The sequence below is a fragment of the Salvia splendens genome, chromosome 19 (assembly GCF_004379255.2).
Source record: "Salvia splendens isolate huo1 chromosome 19, SspV2, whole genome shotgun sequence".
Classification (NCBI taxonomy): domain Eukaryota; kingdom Viridiplantae; phylum Streptophyta; class Magnoliopsida; order Lamiales; family Lamiaceae; genus Salvia; species Salvia splendens.
Window position 1 is genome coordinate 8,748,499 of NC_056050.1, and position 19,627 is coordinate 8,768,125.

The 19,627-nt window shown below is 41.9% G+C and overlaps 1 protein-coding gene and 2 pseudogenes across 1 annotated transcript; 1 reads left to right on the plus strand and 2 right to left on the minus strand.

The window, feature by feature from the left end:
* Positions 1-10,433: 10,433 nt before the first annotated feature.
* Positions 10,434-12,952, plus strand: LOC121778981 (annotated as a pseudogene).
* Positions 12,953-13,253: 301 nt separating this feature from the next.
* On the minus strand, positions 13,254-15,183 carry LOC121778130 (annotated as a pseudogene).
* A 1,408-nt stretch (positions 15,184-16,591) lies between these two features.
* LOC121778982 lies at positions 16,592-17,734 on the minus strand. Its single transcript, XM_042176347.1, has 3 exons — positions 17,648-17,734; positions 17,182-17,263; positions 16,592-16,873 (listed from the first exon to the last, which is right to left on the minus strand). The coding sequence occupies exons 1-3, from the start codon at positions 17,732-17,734 to the stop codon at positions 16,623-16,625; spliced, it is 420 nt and encodes a 139-aa protein (XP_042032281.1). The 3' UTR covers positions 16,592-16,622.
* Between the last annotated feature and the right edge of the window lie 1,893 nt (positions 17,735-19,627).

Genomic DNA, 19,627 nt, shown 5'->3' on the forward strand with positions numbered 1-19,627 from the left:
GTTGTTCCATGTAGATGGTCTCCTCAAGACTGCCGTTTAGAAACGCAGTCTTAACGTCCATCTGCCATACATCCCAATCCATATAAGCTGCAATAGACAACAGTATCCAGATCGATTTGAGCATGGCCACTGGGAGAAGGTCTCATCATAATCGATGCCTTCCTTTTAGGTATACCCCTTGGCCACTAGTCTTGCTTTGAAGACTTTAACTCGTCCATCGGGTCCACGTTTACGTTTATATATCCACTTGCTCCCAATGGCAGTACAGCCTTTGGGTAGGACGGACAAATCGTAGACGTCTTTGTCTATCATAGATTGTAGTTCCGAATCCATTGCTTTCACCCATTCGCAATGATCGACATCTGCCTGCGCCTCCACAAAGTTCCAGGGATCTAATACATTGCTGTCCGAGGAGTGATCCATAGATTCTCCCAAACCAATGTATCTGTCGGGCTCTTGCGAGACCCTCCCATCGCGGCGCGACACTATAATATTTTGAGTAGAAGTTGAAGTTTCGGGAATTGTTTGTATACTTGGTACTTGTTCTTGGTTAATGGAACTTGTGACAGAAGTTAGCTCATCAAGAGCCACTTCACTGCTGGGTTTATGATTCATTACATAGTCTTCCTCTAAGAATGTCGCGTGAGTACTCACAATGACTTTCTTGTCTCGGAGGCTAAAGAATTCATAGCCTTTCGTCCCTCTAGGGTACCCTATAAACAAACATACCTCCGTCCTAGATCCTAGCTTAGTTGGATCATTTTCCAATACATGAGCCGGGCAACCCCAAACCTTGAGATGTGCTAGATTGGGCTTACGCCCAGTCCACAACTCATATGGAGTTTTAGGTACGGATTTTGATGGTAAATTGTCTAAAATGTGACTTGCAGAAAGCAAGGCATGTCCCCAAAACGAAATAGGTAACCGTGCAAAACTCATCATCGAACGGACCATGTTTAACAATGTCCTATTCCTTCTTTCAGCCACGCCGTTCTGCTGGGGCGTGCCTGGCGCAGTCAGTTGGGATTCAATTCCCGACTCCGATAAGTAGTCTAAAAATTCGGCACTGAGGTATTCGCCTCCACGATCAGATCGTAGGCATTTGATATTCTTTCCATGATACTTCTCCACAAGAGTCTTAAAGTCTTTAAACTTATCAAAAGACTCTGACTTGTGACGCATCAAATAGACATATCCATTTTTTGAGAAGTCATCAATAAATGTGATGAAGTATCGAAAACCACCTCTAGCCTCAGTAGACATTGGTCCACATACATCGGAATGAACAAGCTCAAGTACTTCCTTGGCCCTATTGCCCTTAGCCTTAAAAGGCCTCTTGGTCATCTTGCCTTCTAAGCATGACTCACACTTATGAAAAGGTTCCTCCTCTAGACCTTTGATAAGATCTTGTTGAACAAGAGAATGGATCCTCCTTTCATTGGCATGACCAAGTCTAAGGTGCACAAGTACGTTTTGTTCATTGAACTTGAAGGTTCCTTTCGTTTCTTTGAAATTTTCGATGTTGTATTGAGTTCTGATTTGCGATTATTAAACTGTGTAGAAGTGATTGTGTACAGATTGTTTTCCATGATACCACGACAGATATAAGAACCATCTTTCTTAATAACGCAGTTGTCATTAAAAGAAATCGAATATCCATCATAAACCAATTTAGAAACTGAAATTAAATTTCTTCTAAAAGAAGGTATCAACAAAACATTCTTCAAAATTAAAAATCTATCACTACTAAAACGCAAATAAATGTCTCCCACTGCAACGGCTGCCACTTTGGTAGCGTCGCCCAGCTGGACCTCGATCTCGCGATCATGTAGCCGTCTTTTCACCTACATTAAGTCAGGATCAAAACAAATATGATCAGTGGCTCATGTGTCAATAACCCAAGTACAGATTGATGTCGAAGTCAAACAAGACTCGACTACTAGAGCTTGGTGCATACCTGTAGCCTTGCCCCGTTTAGGACAGTCTGGCTTCCAATGCCCCTTCTCTCCACACTTGAAACACTTCCCCGTGGGCTTCTTGTTAGCCCTCTTCTTCTTCTTTCCCTTAGCTATCTTGGTCGGTCCTGAGTTCGGTGCCTGCATTTTTCCTTTGCTAGGCTTTAAGCCAGAGGAACGAGGAGCCGAAATCATCATGGCCGCCTTAGCCTGGACCATAAGGTCCTCTGCCGACTGAAGTTCAGTCAACAGCTCTGCCAAGGTGTAATTCCTTTTGTTCATCTCGAAGTTGAGCTTGAACTGTTGGTAGCTAGGGGGAAGACTTTGAAGGATGATAGTCACCTGGGACTCGGGATCGATGGTCCCTCCCAAGACCTCAATTTGGTTGAGGTTGCCCATCATCTCGAGGACGTGATCCCTCACAGATGAGCCTTCCTTTATTGTCTTCGACATGATACTCCGAAAGGCTTGAGATTTAGCCGTTCGATTCTGAGTACCAAAAAGATTTTTGAGATTTTGCATAATCTCGGCGGCTGTTTCCATGGCTGAATGCTGATGCTTGAGTACCGAAGACATAGAAGCCAACATGTAGCACTTAGCCATCTCATTCACCTTATGCCACCGTCTGTGTGCATCTCTGACTCCTGCCGCAGCGTTAGCCGGCGGCACTGGAGGTCGCGGGGTGGTGAGCACAAAGATGTACTCATCTGCTGTGAGAACGATGTCCAAATTTTGTTTCCATTCTATGTAATTTTGGCCCTCGAGTTTATTTTCTTTGAGAATTGCGGAAAGAGGATTAAACGACATATTGACGATTTAATTTGCACTACAAAACAAAGTATTTTACTATTGTCATAAACTTATGTAAGAAGTTTGATTAGATTAACCATAAAACTTTTCAAAATCTTACAACTGTAAAATTAAAATTTTGTACTCTCCAGAGGAAGTCAATACGCATTAAAATCTTACAATTTTACTGGTCACAACACCGACGAATAGTCCAGAGACCACAAAGTGGCATGGCCGCCTAATGTTGCCTAAGCAAGACCATCTCTTTAGCATTACAGAGTCTCATTTCTACAACACACTCCCATAACAATGCTCATGTGCTGCTAACAATATCAAGCTATCTCATAAATCCTGTGTGAACTTCTGAATCTCGCAGTTTCTTAGGATTATTGTCCCCACAGAGCAGGTGGCGATAATATTGGAAACTACATTCAAGTTCATACTATTTATATTTGAGAAGTCAGCCCTCATGAACTTGCTATTTTCTTAGGATTATTGTCCCCACAGAGCAGGTGGCGATAATATTAGAAAAATGCTTCATAAATTGCAGACCAATTGATGGAGACCATATACAAACGTTGAGTTCGTAATTATAGCTTAGATATTTTGGGTTATGGTTTTACTTTAATTATCCTTAGCCTTGAGGCAGTTTAAGGCTTAATTAAATTCTGTTGGTATTTAATCTACTGGATAATTAAATCTTTAGATTAATGTTGTTATCTTCCTGTAGAAAATTGTTGATCTTGAATTTTATTCTTATTCATGTCTACTATAAGGTATATCTAAAATAAACAAATTATTTAATCCTTAATAAGACATGAAAAATAAATTCAAATTATTTCCTTGTTCAAGATTAGGAAGAGATATTTTATTATTTAATATATTCATACATATCTATCCTTATTAGGATCTTAGATATATAAATTTTAGGAAACTATTAAATTATTCTCATCCATATCATCTAGGAATAAAATAATCATTATTTATTTCCATAGATATAGATAATAATAAAAATATTCCTTAAATCTAGATAAATATTAGGAAACTATTAAATTATTCACATCTATATCAACTAGGAATAAAATAATATTATTTATTTCCATAGATATAGATAATAATAAAAATATTCATAAAATCTAGACAAATCTTCCAAAAAGATTTTATTTACATTAAATAATAATATTTTAATGATATCTTTTAATAAAATAATCAAATAATCATTAAAATAATCCTTCATCGTTGTCTCATCGCACGAGGTTCGCACGAACGATGAACGACGAAAATCCGACGAGTTCGTCATCGGATCACGACGCATGAAGCGTCTCGGCCAGCAACACACGAGTGCGCACATTCTCTCGGCCGCCTGGCTAGACCACCGGCTCGTCGGTGTCTCGGCAGCTCTCAGCCAGCGAGACGCGCACATGCGCCTCAGCTCTCGGCCAGCCGCTAAGTCCGTCTCGGTGTCGTGGCTCGTCGGGTCCCGCGACTCTCAGCCTGCAACGCGCACGACTGCGACGCTGCTCTTGGCTAGTTGCTATCGCTCGTCTCGTCCCTCACGAGCCTGGATTCTCCTCTCGTCTCGGCACACGTCGCGCCTTATGGCGCACACGTCTCGGCCACGACTGGAGTTTCGTCTCGGGAAGCCTTCTGCCTAGGGTTGGCCTGGTGTCTCGCGGTGTCTTGGTGGTTCTCGGACGAACCACCACTCCGCGCCAGTCACCGCCACGTCGACCTCGACCCGGGTTCCGTCTGGCGCGTGTGGTCTCGGCCGGCGGCGCGTACGAGCCCCCACTCGTCTGCGCGTCGCCACGTGATCACGGCTCTCGGCTCCCACTGTCTCGACATCCCTACCTCGATCACACGTGGTGCTTTCGAGCAATTCAAGTTCTTTGATTCGATAGTTCTTGAGTTCATCATGCATAAAATTAAACAAAAACACCAAGAACATGCTTCGCAATCAAATAACACATGCATACATGCATTTCGCGAAATTTAAATCCAAATAATCAGAGCCAAAGACTGGCTCTGATACCAATTGAAGGGGTTGGCAGCGGAAGTGTGCGTTCAATATCCGATCACATGAATTTGATCTATTTAGCAGATTATTTAGACAAATTCTATTCGCGCAATTTTCACACGTATCATGCTCATAACTTGAATTAAAACATGCTTTAGCATATAAAATCCCTAAAACATGCTTACTACGGAATTAGCCAATTTACCTCATTGATTCAATCAAGAATCGATGATGGCTCGCTCCGTCTCCACGTGAAGATCTTCAATACAAGACCTCAGATCTTCTGACTGGTGTCCCGGACTATACGCCGATATTTGTGTGGGCAAATCTCACCAACGTATTAGGACTTGAATAACGAAGACAGAACTCAGCTCACGGAGGAAGGCAATTTTCGATTTCTCTCTCTCAAAGGAGTGGACGAAAATTTGTGAGTGGGAAAAGGTGTGTTTTCTGTCTCCTTTATTCTTCTATTTATATAAGTCACATATTGGGTCCAGTCAGGGATCTAAGGAAGAATTTGGATCAGGCCTCACCCAATTAGCTTTTTACTAATTAAATTGAACCCACAATTTAATATAAGCTTATATTGGAATATTACAAGCAGCCACTACAGAAGTAATATTGCACTGCCTTTCCAAATTCGAAATTACAAGTATTCCGGGTTTCCTTTATTCGCGTTCAATTTATTTCCCGTGCTTAAGATAGAAACATCAATTAATTAATTATTGTCTGCTATGGACTTAATTAATTAACATATTTTATTCTCCAAGAGTGGACTTAGCAAGAAACTCTTATTTATTATTCATAGAGTAATTAAACTCCAACTAGCTAGGTTATTGTGGTGGATTGTGGTGAAGCAAACCATATCCCACATCGGAGAATGAATAAGAGTTGCAAGCATATAATGGGCTACCCCCAACTCCATTAGTATGAGGCCTTTTGGGGAATACCCCAAGAGCAAAACCGTGAGGGCTTTGCCCAAAGCGGACAATATCATACTAATGTGGAGTTCGGGTGTGCACCACCGGGAACCCAACAGTGGTATCAGAGCCCTGGGTCACGGGCTGGGCCTGTGTGGCTCGGGGTTCGGTGGGTGTGTTTGCAAGTTCTCCGATGTCTCTGTGTGAGCTCGACCAAGACCTGGGGTGACCTGGTGACCTGTAACATGGGGGGCACAGACATGTGGTCTTGGTCTGGTGGTCTTGGTTTGAGGGGAGGATTGTGGTGGATTGTGGTGAAGCAAACCATTTCCCACATCGGAGAATGAACAAGAGTTGCAAGCATATAAATGGGCTACCCCCAACTCCATTAGTATGAGGCCTTTTGGGGAATACCCCAAGAGCAAAACCGTGAGGGCTTTGCCCAAATCGGACAATATCATACTAATGTGGAGTTCGGGTGTGCACACTAATCTTTTAATGGCTTTTGAATTTACATATCACAATCTACAATGCCACAAATTTGAACACTCAGTCAAGTAAGAGGAAGTAGATGCTTTATTATTATTATTAGCCAACGACTTTGCAACACTGCGAGTTGCCACACTGAGCTTGAAAAGTCCATCGGTTACATAACCTTTTCCGAGTGACTTTCCAAACTTGTACAATGCAAACCTATCAGACTCAAATACAAGTTTAAACCCCTTATTAACTAGTATTGATCCTTACACTAGGTTCTTGCTGATGTCCGGGACATGCAGTACATCCTTCAAAGTGATAATGACGCCAGACGTCATCATGAGAATCATGTTGCCAATGCCGAGAACTTCGGAAGATGCTTGATTCCCCATGTTGATCTTCCTTCCTTCAACCGTTGTGTAAGAGGCAAACTTACTCTTATCTGAGCAGACATGAGCAGTAGCGCCGGTGTCGATGTACCAGCCACCCTTGTTATCAACAAGGTTAACTTCTTCAATGACCACAGCAATGAGGTCGTTTTCATCCCAGTCTTTGAACTCCTTCTCAACGACGTGGGCCGCCGGCTTCTTCTTCTTGCTGCGGCAGTCCTTGGCAAAGTGGCCAGTTTTGCCAACAGTTGCTTCGTCTTCACGAAACAGTCCATGGTTTTCCCGGTATGCTTGGCAACATTGACGAGGAAATCGGGTTTATAGGCTACTTTGCCTTTAAAATAACGTAAATGTACCCATTTTGTTATCTATTCCATAAATGGGAAAAACGCCACTCTCGTTGGCGTGTTTTAAGTGAAAACGCCACCCGTATTGGCGTTTTACAACGTATGTGTCGTCGTATTGCATGTACGTTGAAAGACGCCGACGTGGTTGGCGTTTGAACGAAAAACGCCAATCCCACTGGCGTGTTTCAAAAAACGCCAATTCGGGTGGCGTTTTTCATGCCTTCCGCCGTGAAAAAAAGGCCAAAAATTATCCCAAGTTATACACGCCAATGGGATTGGCGTGTTTCAACCTTTCAAGGCAAACTTTCGTTCAGGCATTTCATCAAACACTTGGAGGGCAAAATTTCGTTCAGGCATTTCATCAAACAGTTGGTTCAAAATAATAGCTCAGATGCAGCGCAACATGGTGATTCTTCCGTAGCAGGTTCGCCTTCTAGACTTGCTCCAGTTACGAAGATTGAATATATGGTTGGTTTACATGAAGGTTTGGTGGAAATAAAGTCACGACTCTGTGGAGAATCATCCAATTTACAAGTTATTTCAATCGTTGGAATGGGGGGCATTGGTAAAACTACTCTTGCAAAGTGTGCTTACGATGATCCACTTATGATGCAGCATTTTGACATCCGTGCTTGGGTCACAGTATCACAGGACTACAATGCAGAGGCAATCTTTTCAAGCCTCCTAGCTTCCATGGAAGAATTCAACACAGAAAGATCTAAGCGGAGTAGTGAAAACGCCAAACAATCCCTATGCATACCTAGTGGTGCTCGGTTTTAACCGGACCAGCGGTTATGAACCAGAACCGGACAGTTTAGAAACCATGAGCATCATCACTATGCATACCTGCTCTACACTATATCTAGTACAGAGATCACTTTCAAAAAGCAAAAACTGCCGCCAAACACAGAGAAAGATGATCACTACCTAATTTACACATACATGCTCTCCAAGTGTTTGATGAAATGCCTGAACGAAAGTTTACCTTGAAAGGTTGAAACACGCCAATCCCATTGGCGTGTATAACTTGGGATAATTTTTGGCCTTTTTTTCACGGCGGAAGGCATGAAAAACGCCACCCGAATTGGCGTTTTTTGAAACACGCCAGTGGGATTGGCGTTTTTCGTTCAAACGCCAACCACGTCGGCGTCTTTCAACGTACATGCAATACGACGACACATACGTTGTAAAATGCCAATACGGGTGGCGTTTTCACTTAAAACACGCCAACGAGAGTGGCGTTTTTCCCATTTATGGAATAGATAACAAAATTGGTACATTTACGTTATTTTAAAGGCAAAGTAGCCTATAAACCCGATTTCCTCCAACATTGACTGCATGCATTGGAGGTGGAAGAATTGCCCAACTGTTTGGAGGGGGCAACACTTAAGCGGCCACAAAGGCGGCGGCCAAACACTTATCCTTGAAGCGGTCGCCGACTACCACCTATGGATTTTGCATGCATATTTCGGTGTTTCCGGATCCAACAACGACTTGAACATGCTCTATTTTTCACCACTCTTCAATGATGTTTTGAATGGTGTAGCACTGGCGATCGACTTCACCGTCAACGGAAATGCATACCACATGGGTTACTATCTCGCCGATGGTATCTACCCAAGGTGGTCGACTTTCGTGAAGACACTCAGCAACCCACAAGACCCGAGAAGGGTTCTTTTTGCACAGAGTCAAGAGTCCGCTCGGAAAAACGTCGAAAGAGCTTTTGGGGTCCTTCAAGCCCGATTCAATATTGTGAAGGCCCAGTCTCGGCTGTGGTACGTGAAAAATATCGCTGACATCGTGTACACTTGTATTATCTTGCATAACATGATTATAGCTGACGAAGGACCGATAGCGGCTAGCTTTTACGACGAGGATGAAGCCGGAAGCTCAACCGCGAGGTCTCCCCCACGCCGAGGTGTGCATACGACGGTGGGCGAGAGGATCAAAACAAGGAACACAATGCGCGATACCCGAACCCACATTGAGCTACAAGAAGACCTAATCAAACACATTTGGGAGAAATTCGGCCACCAGTAGTGGATTTTTTTAATTTTATGAATTTAATTATGTAATTTTTAATTTTTAGGATTTTAATTATGTAATTTTTATTTTTTTGTAATTTGTAATAGTAGTCCGGATATTTTTAATGCATTTTAATTTTGTGGAAATGTTTTTATTTAAATTGAATAATAGAATGGTGAGACCCTTGAGCTTGTCCTTGCGGAAGAGAATGGATGTGGGTGTTGTGCTCTTGCCTAAGAGCAGAGAGTAAAAGTGGGTCCGGGCCAATATCCGTGCTCGTTGGCAAGAGTACGGATGGGGATGCTCGTGGTTGAGGTTTGGTTTGGAGCATCGGTTACTATTTTTTACTACTACTATATAGTATATTTTACTTTTTGTTCTTTTTGATTTTTTTAATCAATTTCTCATTAAATACCTGACACCAATCTGTCTTAAATTTTACGAACAATTTAAATTATGCAATTCTAGTATTTAGTTAATGTAACTTTAGATATTTAATTAATGTACCTTTTTTAATTTTTATAAAATAATTTTTAAATTTCTTAAATATTGAATTTCTTAAAGTTGAGTTGGAGGAACCTACTTGTAAATGGGATTGGGTTTAGCCCCTGATGAATCCAATTTTTAATTTTTTTCTATTATAAAGTTTTAAAATTTATAAATATTACTCATTCCGTCCCAATTAAGTTGAGCCAAAACTTTTGGGCACAGAGATGAAGAAATTGTATTAAAAAATAAAAAAGAGAAATAAAGTAGAAAATATAAAGAGAGAGTAAAGTAAGTGATGAAATAAATTAGGTGTGATTAGATGTTTTGTTTTTTATCAAAAAAGAAAATGACTCAAATTAGTTGAGACATCTCAAAAAAGAATACGCCTCAACTTAGTTGGGAAGGAAATAGTTTTATATAAAAGCCCGTATTAATAATCTAAATTACCTGAAAATTTTATTTTTATATAAAAATTTGAAAATTTAACCCTTATTTATATTCATTTCTTCATCCGCCACTTTAGCTAATTTGAGGATGATTAATCAATTTCAAATTTATAAATAATTAGTTATATGAAAAAGTGGTTATTATATGCTTATTATAAGTACTACTAGAATTTATTCCACAATAAGAAGTTGGTTATATTTTACCAACGATCTCGCCTTTACACTTGCAATATGCACGAAATTTCTATCTAAAGCTCGGGCTTGTAATAATACGTCCATGTTTTTATTTAGTTAGTTAAGATACATGTTCGCTTTTTAAGTATTTCAAAATCCTAAATTGCTATATGATTATTTCAAAACCCCAATATGTAATGTTTTCTACAAAATATGACACAATTACTAAAAGGTTCTCCTATTATTCAGATACTTTCTTCGTTAGAATCCCAAACAATGAGATATTATATCTCGTGATTAAAAGCATATGTGCTAATTCCAAGGACATACAACTAATTGAGTAGATCTAAATAATAAGATGAGGTGAGAAATTAGGAAGAAATTGATGTAGTGGAATAGATAAATATGAAATTGACAGTGTTTCTGAGCTTGTTGTGGGCAGTGAATTTACTGTATGGAGAGTGGTTTGCGTATTTGGTTCCTTCGCATTCGACATGTTGTTGGCCTCATCTCCAACGCCCTTCTCCGGTAAACCCCATTTCCAATTATCATCAACGAAAACTAGTCATGTTTTTCTTTTCATTTTGGTCTGTCCATCAAAATTTGTCTAGTTTTTTTAGTGTTTAAATGGAAAAAAGTGATATATTATCATAAAAAAGTAAACAAGATACTTACTTTACCAATTTTGCATTAAACTGATCGTTTACTGTTAAGAAAGATTTCTGTTGCTTATTACTATTATCATGCATAAAAATGGAAATACATGAATTTTGACTGTGCTGTATCTGAACATCTCAGCCGAACGGAATTGATTATTCGAGTAGTTATATAAAAATCGGTGTTATAGCAGACCGTCAGGTAACCTTTATGTGGAAAAGAGTTGTGGCATTATCTATGTTCCATGCACTTTGTTGAGTCTTTTTGATCCTTTCTTTGTTGATAGCTCATGGATAGAACTTCCCTTCCTCTTGCTCCAAAATCACTTGCCCTGAAGGTTGTGCGGTTCTATTCGGATTTATACATGCGTAGGGCATTCCTCTCGTCTATATTGCCTTTCAATCCGGACGTCATTCTATTTTTGGGTAATTATTTCGTTGGAAGCAACAGCTTGTCAGATGAAGAGTAAGTTTGGTATCTTGATACAAGTAGTATACATTAGATTTCACTGGTGTGCGTGTGTTGGTCTAGTGGTTAATATATGTTTCGAGTTTGAGTCATGCATACAACTGTTAGTTGGCCGTGTTTTGACATCGGGTACTCAGCTTTCCGGAAACCATGACATCGGGTACTCAGCTTTCTACTACCAAAAACCAGAGGTATACATTATTTGCTACTCCACAAATTAGCACTTGGTCTTTATCTTATTCACAATATCTTCTATGTTACTCAGATCAGCAAACGGTACGAGACTGCATTTGGTGCACGCAACTTTAAAGTGAGAATCGGAGAGGTGGACTTCATTGCCATCGATGCACAGACTCTGGATGGTAATTCACTTCGCCACACCTTTGTTCCGTTGTTAGCAGAACAATACTAATCTTATATTTTTGTAGAGGTAACTTCACATCGGATACCCGGGGCTTCATAGCGAATGTATCTAAAGGTATAAACATCATTCAATTATGTTCAGGGAAATATGCATCTCTCCCCTTGACATTCTTTGTATTTTGTAGATATATCTTCGACCCGAAGGGTTGGTTTTGTTGACTCTCACATCCCTTTGTATCGGCCGGACTGGACTCCTTGTGGCCCCCACCGATCTTCGCCCATCATCAATCAAGTAAAAACACTTTAATATGCTATCATCCATGTCATTCAGATTTACATCTTAACTGTGCTTGATTTATACACTCTCCAGCTCGTTCACCGCGTTGATCATGATCGCGAGATCGTGTATCAGAATTATATCACTGAAAAATCGACAAAGTCCCTACTGGAGCTAATCAGACCTGTATGTGTTACATTTCTTCATCAATACTGAAAAAGGATGGGAACTAATTGATGATTTTGCAGGCACTTCATCTCTGGTCATGATCATGATCAATGCACCATTTCCCATGCCTATAACAATGGTCACGCGATAGAGGTGAAGTCGACTTTTCTTACCTTGGTCGATTTTTTAACCAAGTCTGCATTTAAGGCATCAAAGTGTGCAGCATACTGTAGGACCTGTAAGCTGGCAACAAGGGAACTTGTCTCCTTCTTTTATGCTACTGTCTGCCAAGAATTCGTCGGTTTCGGATGGAATCACGCCAGAAGACGCTCTTATGACCAATCTCTGCTTTCTCCCCATGCAAACTCACATCTACAGATTGTTCTATTATCTCCTCGGGTCGTTGGTGTTTGTGGTCGACTCAATCTAATATTTTCTCAATCTAATGAATGTGTTTCAGGTATTTGTCTCTCGTTGCAATGACCGTCGTTGTTATCCTGCTTTGGCCAACGAACGAAGTCCATATAACACAAAAGCTTTGTAGTCTCACGGTTGTTATAATAAATGTGTTTAAAAGCTTTAGCAATGTTGCGAAAGAGAAGAACGAAGACGAGCATGTGGAGTACGAGGAGATATGGGATGCAGAAGGGGCAATGCACCTCATCAAGAAGACGAAAAAGGTTCCAGTCCCGAAAGAGAGCAGCTCAGCCCAGAGGTGAAACGACGTTCCATTGGTAAACTGACGTGTGTAGGGGAAACGCTGTGATGCGATCAAAAGTTCATAAACAAGATGCAGAGGCGACGACTGAAGATGTGAACACACATGTCGGTTTAGGTAGAACAAACAGATCGAGGGCCAATACGATAATCTGGAGATTTTTACGGGCGCTACGAGCATTGATGATCATTTCTAGCATCAACATTCCTTTTATATGTATTGCTCGTCCTCACGGATTGGATGGACAAAAATATCCAAACTCATCCATATTAAATTGGTGTATTTGAATGGTTTCCCTGTGTTGTGACATAACATCACATTTTGTAGTACTTGCTGTTCAAATTTTACTCTGGAATTGAATTAATGAAACTTAAGCAAGTAAATTTGAGATCTTTCCATTTGTTAAAACAAGTAGTGAAATCCTAATAAATCCACTCTATAAACCTTATTCAGGCTCTTTTTGAATTTTATTTCTGAGACAATAAACAAGCTTGGAGATTCAAACCACATTCCTCATCTACAACTTCAAAAGATTCGGCCCCTTATAGAATTTCATCAAATATTGCAGACAAATAGTGGTTAATACTTAATAACGTAACATTGAAATGAAATCAAATGAATACAAGAGCAGCAGTCATCAATTATAAACCATATACTTAGGAGTTGCGCTGAATTTCTGATACCCTTTGATCACTTTATTCACAGCGTCTAGGAAATCTTTTTCTGTCACTGTTTTCCTCCTTGCTCGGATCGATCGAGAACATTCCCGCCTCAGTGCACACACTTCTTATGTCAGCTCGGATCGAGCTGATTCACAATTTCAAGCATTGTGCGCTGGACCTCATTGTCTCCACCAACCCCGTCATCAAACCGTGCACCTCCAATGGCATCCACTTCATCAAAAAATACAATGCATGCCTTTTTCGAGCGAGCCATCTGCATTGGGGAATAAGAAATTATTAATGGAGCAATACTGGACTGGAGGGATATGCACAATGAGCAGGATGTTATGAAAATCAGACCTGAAACAGTTCGCGAACCACCAACGTACTTCTGAACAAGCTCACTTCCAATTACTCGAATAAAGCATGCATCAGTTCTGTTTGACACAGCTCTGGCTAATAGAGTTTTACCAGTCCCAGGAGGACCATAGCAGAGTACACATCGATACCTAACTTCACAAATTTTTCAGGATGAAGCATGGGAAGCTCAACAACCTAACAAAATTAGAAGTCTCATTATAGAGCCACTCTTACAATTAATTAGAAATAAATATTTGGTCCAACAATAAGGAAACTAAAGGAATACTGGAACTGACAGCAGCTTGTATACTAATATCTGACTCAGACTCACCTCTCGCATCTTCTCAATCTGCTCCTTACATCCACCAACATCATTGTAGGTTACATCTGGCTTTTCCTCAACTCTCATCATAGTATCAATTTTTGGAGGCAAGGGAATCTGAATTTGGTACTTATTCCGATCAACGCTGCAGTTAAAATAGATAAGAGTCAAAGTTCACATTATATAGTTTTCCAAAATAAGATAGCTGCAGACACCTATTTCAATCTCCTAAGCTGCTTATCTAGAAAGTGTCTCTCTCCTACACATAAAAAAATCAAAGAGAAAATAATTCATAAAGGCAACTACAGTCAGCTAAAATAGGCTCAAAGAATTATAACTGAAACAAATATTTGCAAGTTCCTCAGCAGATGAACAGCCCTTTACAGTTTCAAACACGTGCATAATTCAACAGTTTTCGTAACAACACAACGAAATATTTCAGAGGTTAACCAAACACAGCATTCAGTTTATGAGAGAGCACAATAACACAAAAAATCCTTAAGCCCCTGCAACAAACATAAATACTCCTTCATCCTCATTCCAAAAAATAAACCAAGAACGGAAAAACTTACCCTACTCTCATGCCTTCTTCAATGTCAGTAGGTGACACTTTATCACCTAATCCAACAACAAACTGCCCAAGTAAATAGCAAGAGATTAGCAAGAACAAAACTAATCCTCAACATCCTGACCACAGTGTCTAAAGACAACAGAGCCAAGTTGATGGGAGAGATATTATCTCTCCTCAATCCTTCCTCCTTTCCTTCACTCTTGCTATTTAAAAATTTATATGTTCTACCAAACAGGAAACAAGCATACCTTCGCAATTTGCTTAACATTGATAACATACTTTGCATCTTCAGTGTTTGGATTTATTGTCTTTGTACACCGAGCAACCTAATCATTACAAACAATTATAGCCTACGTATATATAGTCAAGACAGGAGGAATGAAATAACTTGAGCAATCACAGAAGAAAAAAATCTACCTGTAGAGGTTGTTCCTCCTGCATCATTTGCTTATCAGACACGAGATCCCATTGGCTGGGAGCAGTGTCAGATTCCTTGATACCTAACATAGGAATTAAATGAAAGCCATAACTTTCAAGGAACAAAGGCACAAAGCAGCACACCAATTTACATACGGTAGCCTATATTCAACTAATTGCTAGATAGGCTACACACGACGCATGTATGTCAAAAATCAATAGCATAACCTTTCACTCATTTTCAGGCATATATATCTAAGCAATAAAAGGTAAGAGCATCTCCAATGGTGGAGGACATCCAATAGTCCTCGCATAGCCTTCCCACTGCCACATCATCAGCACTAAAATCCTCCTACCACATCATGTGGACATGCAACTGGACATCCAATAGCCCTCACATAGCCTTCCCATAGCCTATCCACATCACTAATAACAATTATATAATTTAATTTACAATCGTAGCAACATACGGATATTAATTTACGAGACAAATACGAGAAAATTGAATAATACTATTAAAATTTAAAAAAGTACATTAATTTAAAAAAAGTACAAAAATTAAAAAGTACAATAAAAAAATTACATAAAAAATCACTCCTCGCCGCCGTCCTTGGCGACGCCGCCGCCGCCGCCTCCGTCGTCACCAACGCCGCGGCTACTCCCGCCGGTATCCTTCTGAAACCCCTCCAATTCTTCACGCATGCTCCTGAGCAATACGCGAAGATAAGCCTTCTCCTCGAGGTCCACCGCCGTCCGGAAGTCGGCTAACGTCTTCACCATTTGAGCCCGCGTTTGTTGACGCCCGAAGAATTTGAGCTCCTCGGTGGACCTGCCGAGGGGGATGCCGACTGGACCTCCTGGGACCTCGGGGTGCGCCCCTTGCATCCCGTTGCGCCAGCCTTTGGCCAACCGGGCGAGGTCGGCGACCGAACGAACGAGGGGTCGGGATCTCCTGGGCCGTCTCGGGGAGGTCGTGGGAACCACCGCTGCTGCCGCTATACTCACCGGTATAGTTCAGTTTCTGCTTCTTCGGCCAGCCAGCGTCGACACCTGCCCGGAATTTCTCCGACTCGTTGAGCACAAGGTAGCAGTTCCAGTAGGTGAACTCAAAGTACTTCCCCTGCGTATCGGGGTAGGCTCTCTCTGCAATCCTCCTGCAGTCTTCCTCTGTTTGGCCACTGGTCTGCATGCGGAGGGCGTTGACGTACAAACCCAAAAATCGAGAGACGTCAGACCTGATGCGGTCCCAGCACTTCCTGCACTCCTCCCCGGTGTGCGGTCTCCTTGGCCCACAAGTTGACGATCCTCTGTTTGTTCGAAACGAGAGGATCATCGCATACACTCACCCACGCCTTGGCCAGCGCAACGTTCTCCGCGTCCGTCCACTTCCTCCGGACCCGACTATCCTCATCCGGCTGCGACGACTCGCCGACCTTCTTGGCCTTGCCCTTCTTCTTAGGGGCGCTCCGACCCCGCCCTACTCCCCGGCTTTGAATGGGAGTTTCCGGAACCTCGTTAATATCAAAACCCAACTCCTCTAAGGAGAAGGTCTCATACTGTGTGTACTGTGCATCCGTTGGGGTCGATGTGTGCGAAGAACCGGTGAAAAAATCAAAAGACGGCCGATAGACGTTTTCCAAACCAGGCGTCCCCTGCGGCGGTTGCATCATCTGCTGCGCCGGTGGCTGCATCCCAGGTGCCCACCCCGGCATCATCTGCATAGGGGGTTGCATCGGCGGTACCCCCTGCCAAGCCGGCACACTTCACCCGGCGGCCATCGGTGGCATCATCTGCTGCAACGGGTACATGTTGTAGTACCCGGTCATCGGAGGCCAACCACCTACCACGGAAGCCGGGGGAGTCTGTACAGAAATTAAGATAGAGAGAGTACTCGTTAAAACAAGCGGTGCGAATGAAAATGACGTCCAAAGCGCGTATATATAGTGTTTCGGAAAATTAAAAAAAAAATAAATTAAAAATCTGACGCCGATCCGGGGCCTACAATGGCACCGTGAGGATTGGCGTCAGCCCAAGAATCGGCATGGGCACGCCGATTTTGACGACGCCGCTCGCAATGGTTCGGCGTCAGCACCGGCGTCCGCGAAAAATCGGCGTGCCGGTGCCGACGCCGCCATTGGAGATGCTCTAAGGGCTGGGATGGGAAACAAACCACATAGGTCATTAATCTTCTTTGCCATTTCCTTAATTTCCTTCTCAGCTTTCTTTATACTTGTAGAATAAGGTCCCAGGCCCTGGCCATATCATGCCCCGAGAATTAAGTGTGAGCAAAAAACTTGACAGCATTTCAATTTTCAATCATTGATCAAAGCTGTTTATACCAGTTGAATTTTCAAATACAGTACAGTACAAGATAGAATGTTAATTCTGAAATTTCGACCAAAATTTTTTATTCAGATCTAATAAGTCAACCATACACATTATCGTAAGAGGAAAATGCACAATCTACATTCACTCCAGTTCCCAAAAGCATAAAAACAAGCAGCTCCTAGTCAATTTTGAAAGCGGAGATCTCAATTCAGAATCAATAAAAACAAAGGGAGGCGATAGATAAACTAAAAGAAATGAAACCTCAGCTACAATAACAGCTTGGAAAACATAGTAATTAGAAAGAGTACATAAGTCTTGAGGAGAGCAATGTCGTCTTCATCGAGAGGCTTAGGATTCTTCTCGTCGTTCATCTGATCCTCGGGCTCCGGCGCCATTTTCGAAGTATTCAATTTGAATGTTAGAGCATCCCCATCCGGGCTCTTGCCAACTAGCACGGATGTGGGCCCGGACCCACTTTTACTCCTTCTCCGTAGGCAAGAGCACAACACCCACATCCGTGCTCTTCCTCAATAATAAGCTAAAGGGTCCCACCATTCTATTATTCAATTTAAATAAAAATATTTCCACAATATTAAAATGAATTAAAATTACCCGAAATACTATTACAAATTATAAAAAAAAATTACATAATTAAAATTCTAAAAATTAAAAATTACATAATTAAAATTTTAAAAATTAAAAATTACATAATTAAACTTCTAAAAAATAAAAATTACATAATTAAACTCCTAAAAAATAAAAATTACATAATTAAAGGCTAAAAATACCCCCGTGGAAGACTATTCATCCGGCTCTACCCCAATGTTCTTTGGAGACCCCGTATCATTGCCACATGCGATCGAAGTTGCTCAGGGGTCATAGTTGACCTATCAGCCAAATTGAGTTGGGCCAAAACCCCCAACAACGAGTTGGTGGAGGGTTGAGGTGGCACAAAGGGAGCGGGAGCGGGATCGGGGGCGGATGGAGTCGCGGCGCGACGGCGGTTGGTCGTCGACTTGTTCCTTCCTTGCGGCCGGCGTTGGGAACTACTCGGGCCGGCGTCGGGGCTACCCAAGTTAGCTCCGGCGAGCCGGGTGGACACCTCATCGGAGCCGGCGTCGGATAGGGTTACCGACCTCGACCGTTTGCTGGAGGAGCTAGAGGAGGATGATACGTCTCTCCTATACTTAGGATGCACACGCACCTCCTGCCAATCATTGAGGTACTTGAACGGTTTGTAATGTTGGAAGTGGTAGGTCGCCAACGCGGCACTCATGATGTCGACCTCGCTTCTGCTGCTCCCCGCCGACCGCTCTTCCTGGAGGTAATACCCCTGGAACTTTTGGATTTCTTCGTTGGCTCTGTATATAGCATTGCGCACCATACTCTAGTTGTGCTCGATTGGTTAGTGCCAATCTCCGGATCTTCGGAGATAGACAAAAACGCTTTGAATAATTGATCCATCTCCTCGGACTGTACGGGGTGCGGACACCACGAGTAGGAAGATGAGGAGTTTGAGAGTTGCTGCTCCCTCCCGCTCTAGGTACGGGTGGTTCGGGTGCCCACCCGTATTGCCAATCGGGAGCATCTTGGTCGTCCACCGGGTAAGGCCGATAGCCACCCAGAGCTTGCGAACATTGGGTTTGAGGAGGGGCCGAAAATTCCATTTCCGGACTAGGAAATGGTTGCGAGCCGAACCATTTGTGGTTCCAACCGCGGGACTCGGAGGGGTGATCGCCGGAGCCGGATATTTTTTTGTTGTAAAAGTGAAAGAAAGATTGAGAATTGTAAGAATGGAAATGAGAGAATTTAGATGAGAATTGTGTAGTGTGGTGTGAAATTTTTTGTGTGGAAGTGGTGGTATTTATAGATGAAAATGTGAATTTTTGGGGAAAAAAATTGAAAAATAAATTAAAAGTGAGGAGAAAAAGGATATAATTTTTGGGGAAGTGGGAAAATATTTTTTTATTTTTAATCGGATTTTTTAATTAAAATCCGATCTTTTTTAAAAAAAGGAAATTCCAACGGCACTGTCGTTGGCCAATCAGGTGTTGACACGTGTGCTGCTCGCTGGCACGGACGTGCTCGATGCATCGAGCAGCGCCGCGCCAGCGGCAAGAGCGCAGAGGCGAGCAGCGGTGCGCCGCTGGCAAGGACGGACGGACGGCGTGGTGTCACCGCTGTGGATGCTCTTAGTCCAGTAAATTTTTGATTGATGAAAAACATTTCTTGAAAAAGAAATATGAAGGTGGAGTGGAGAGAGAAAAAATGGCCAGGCCTATCAAAAT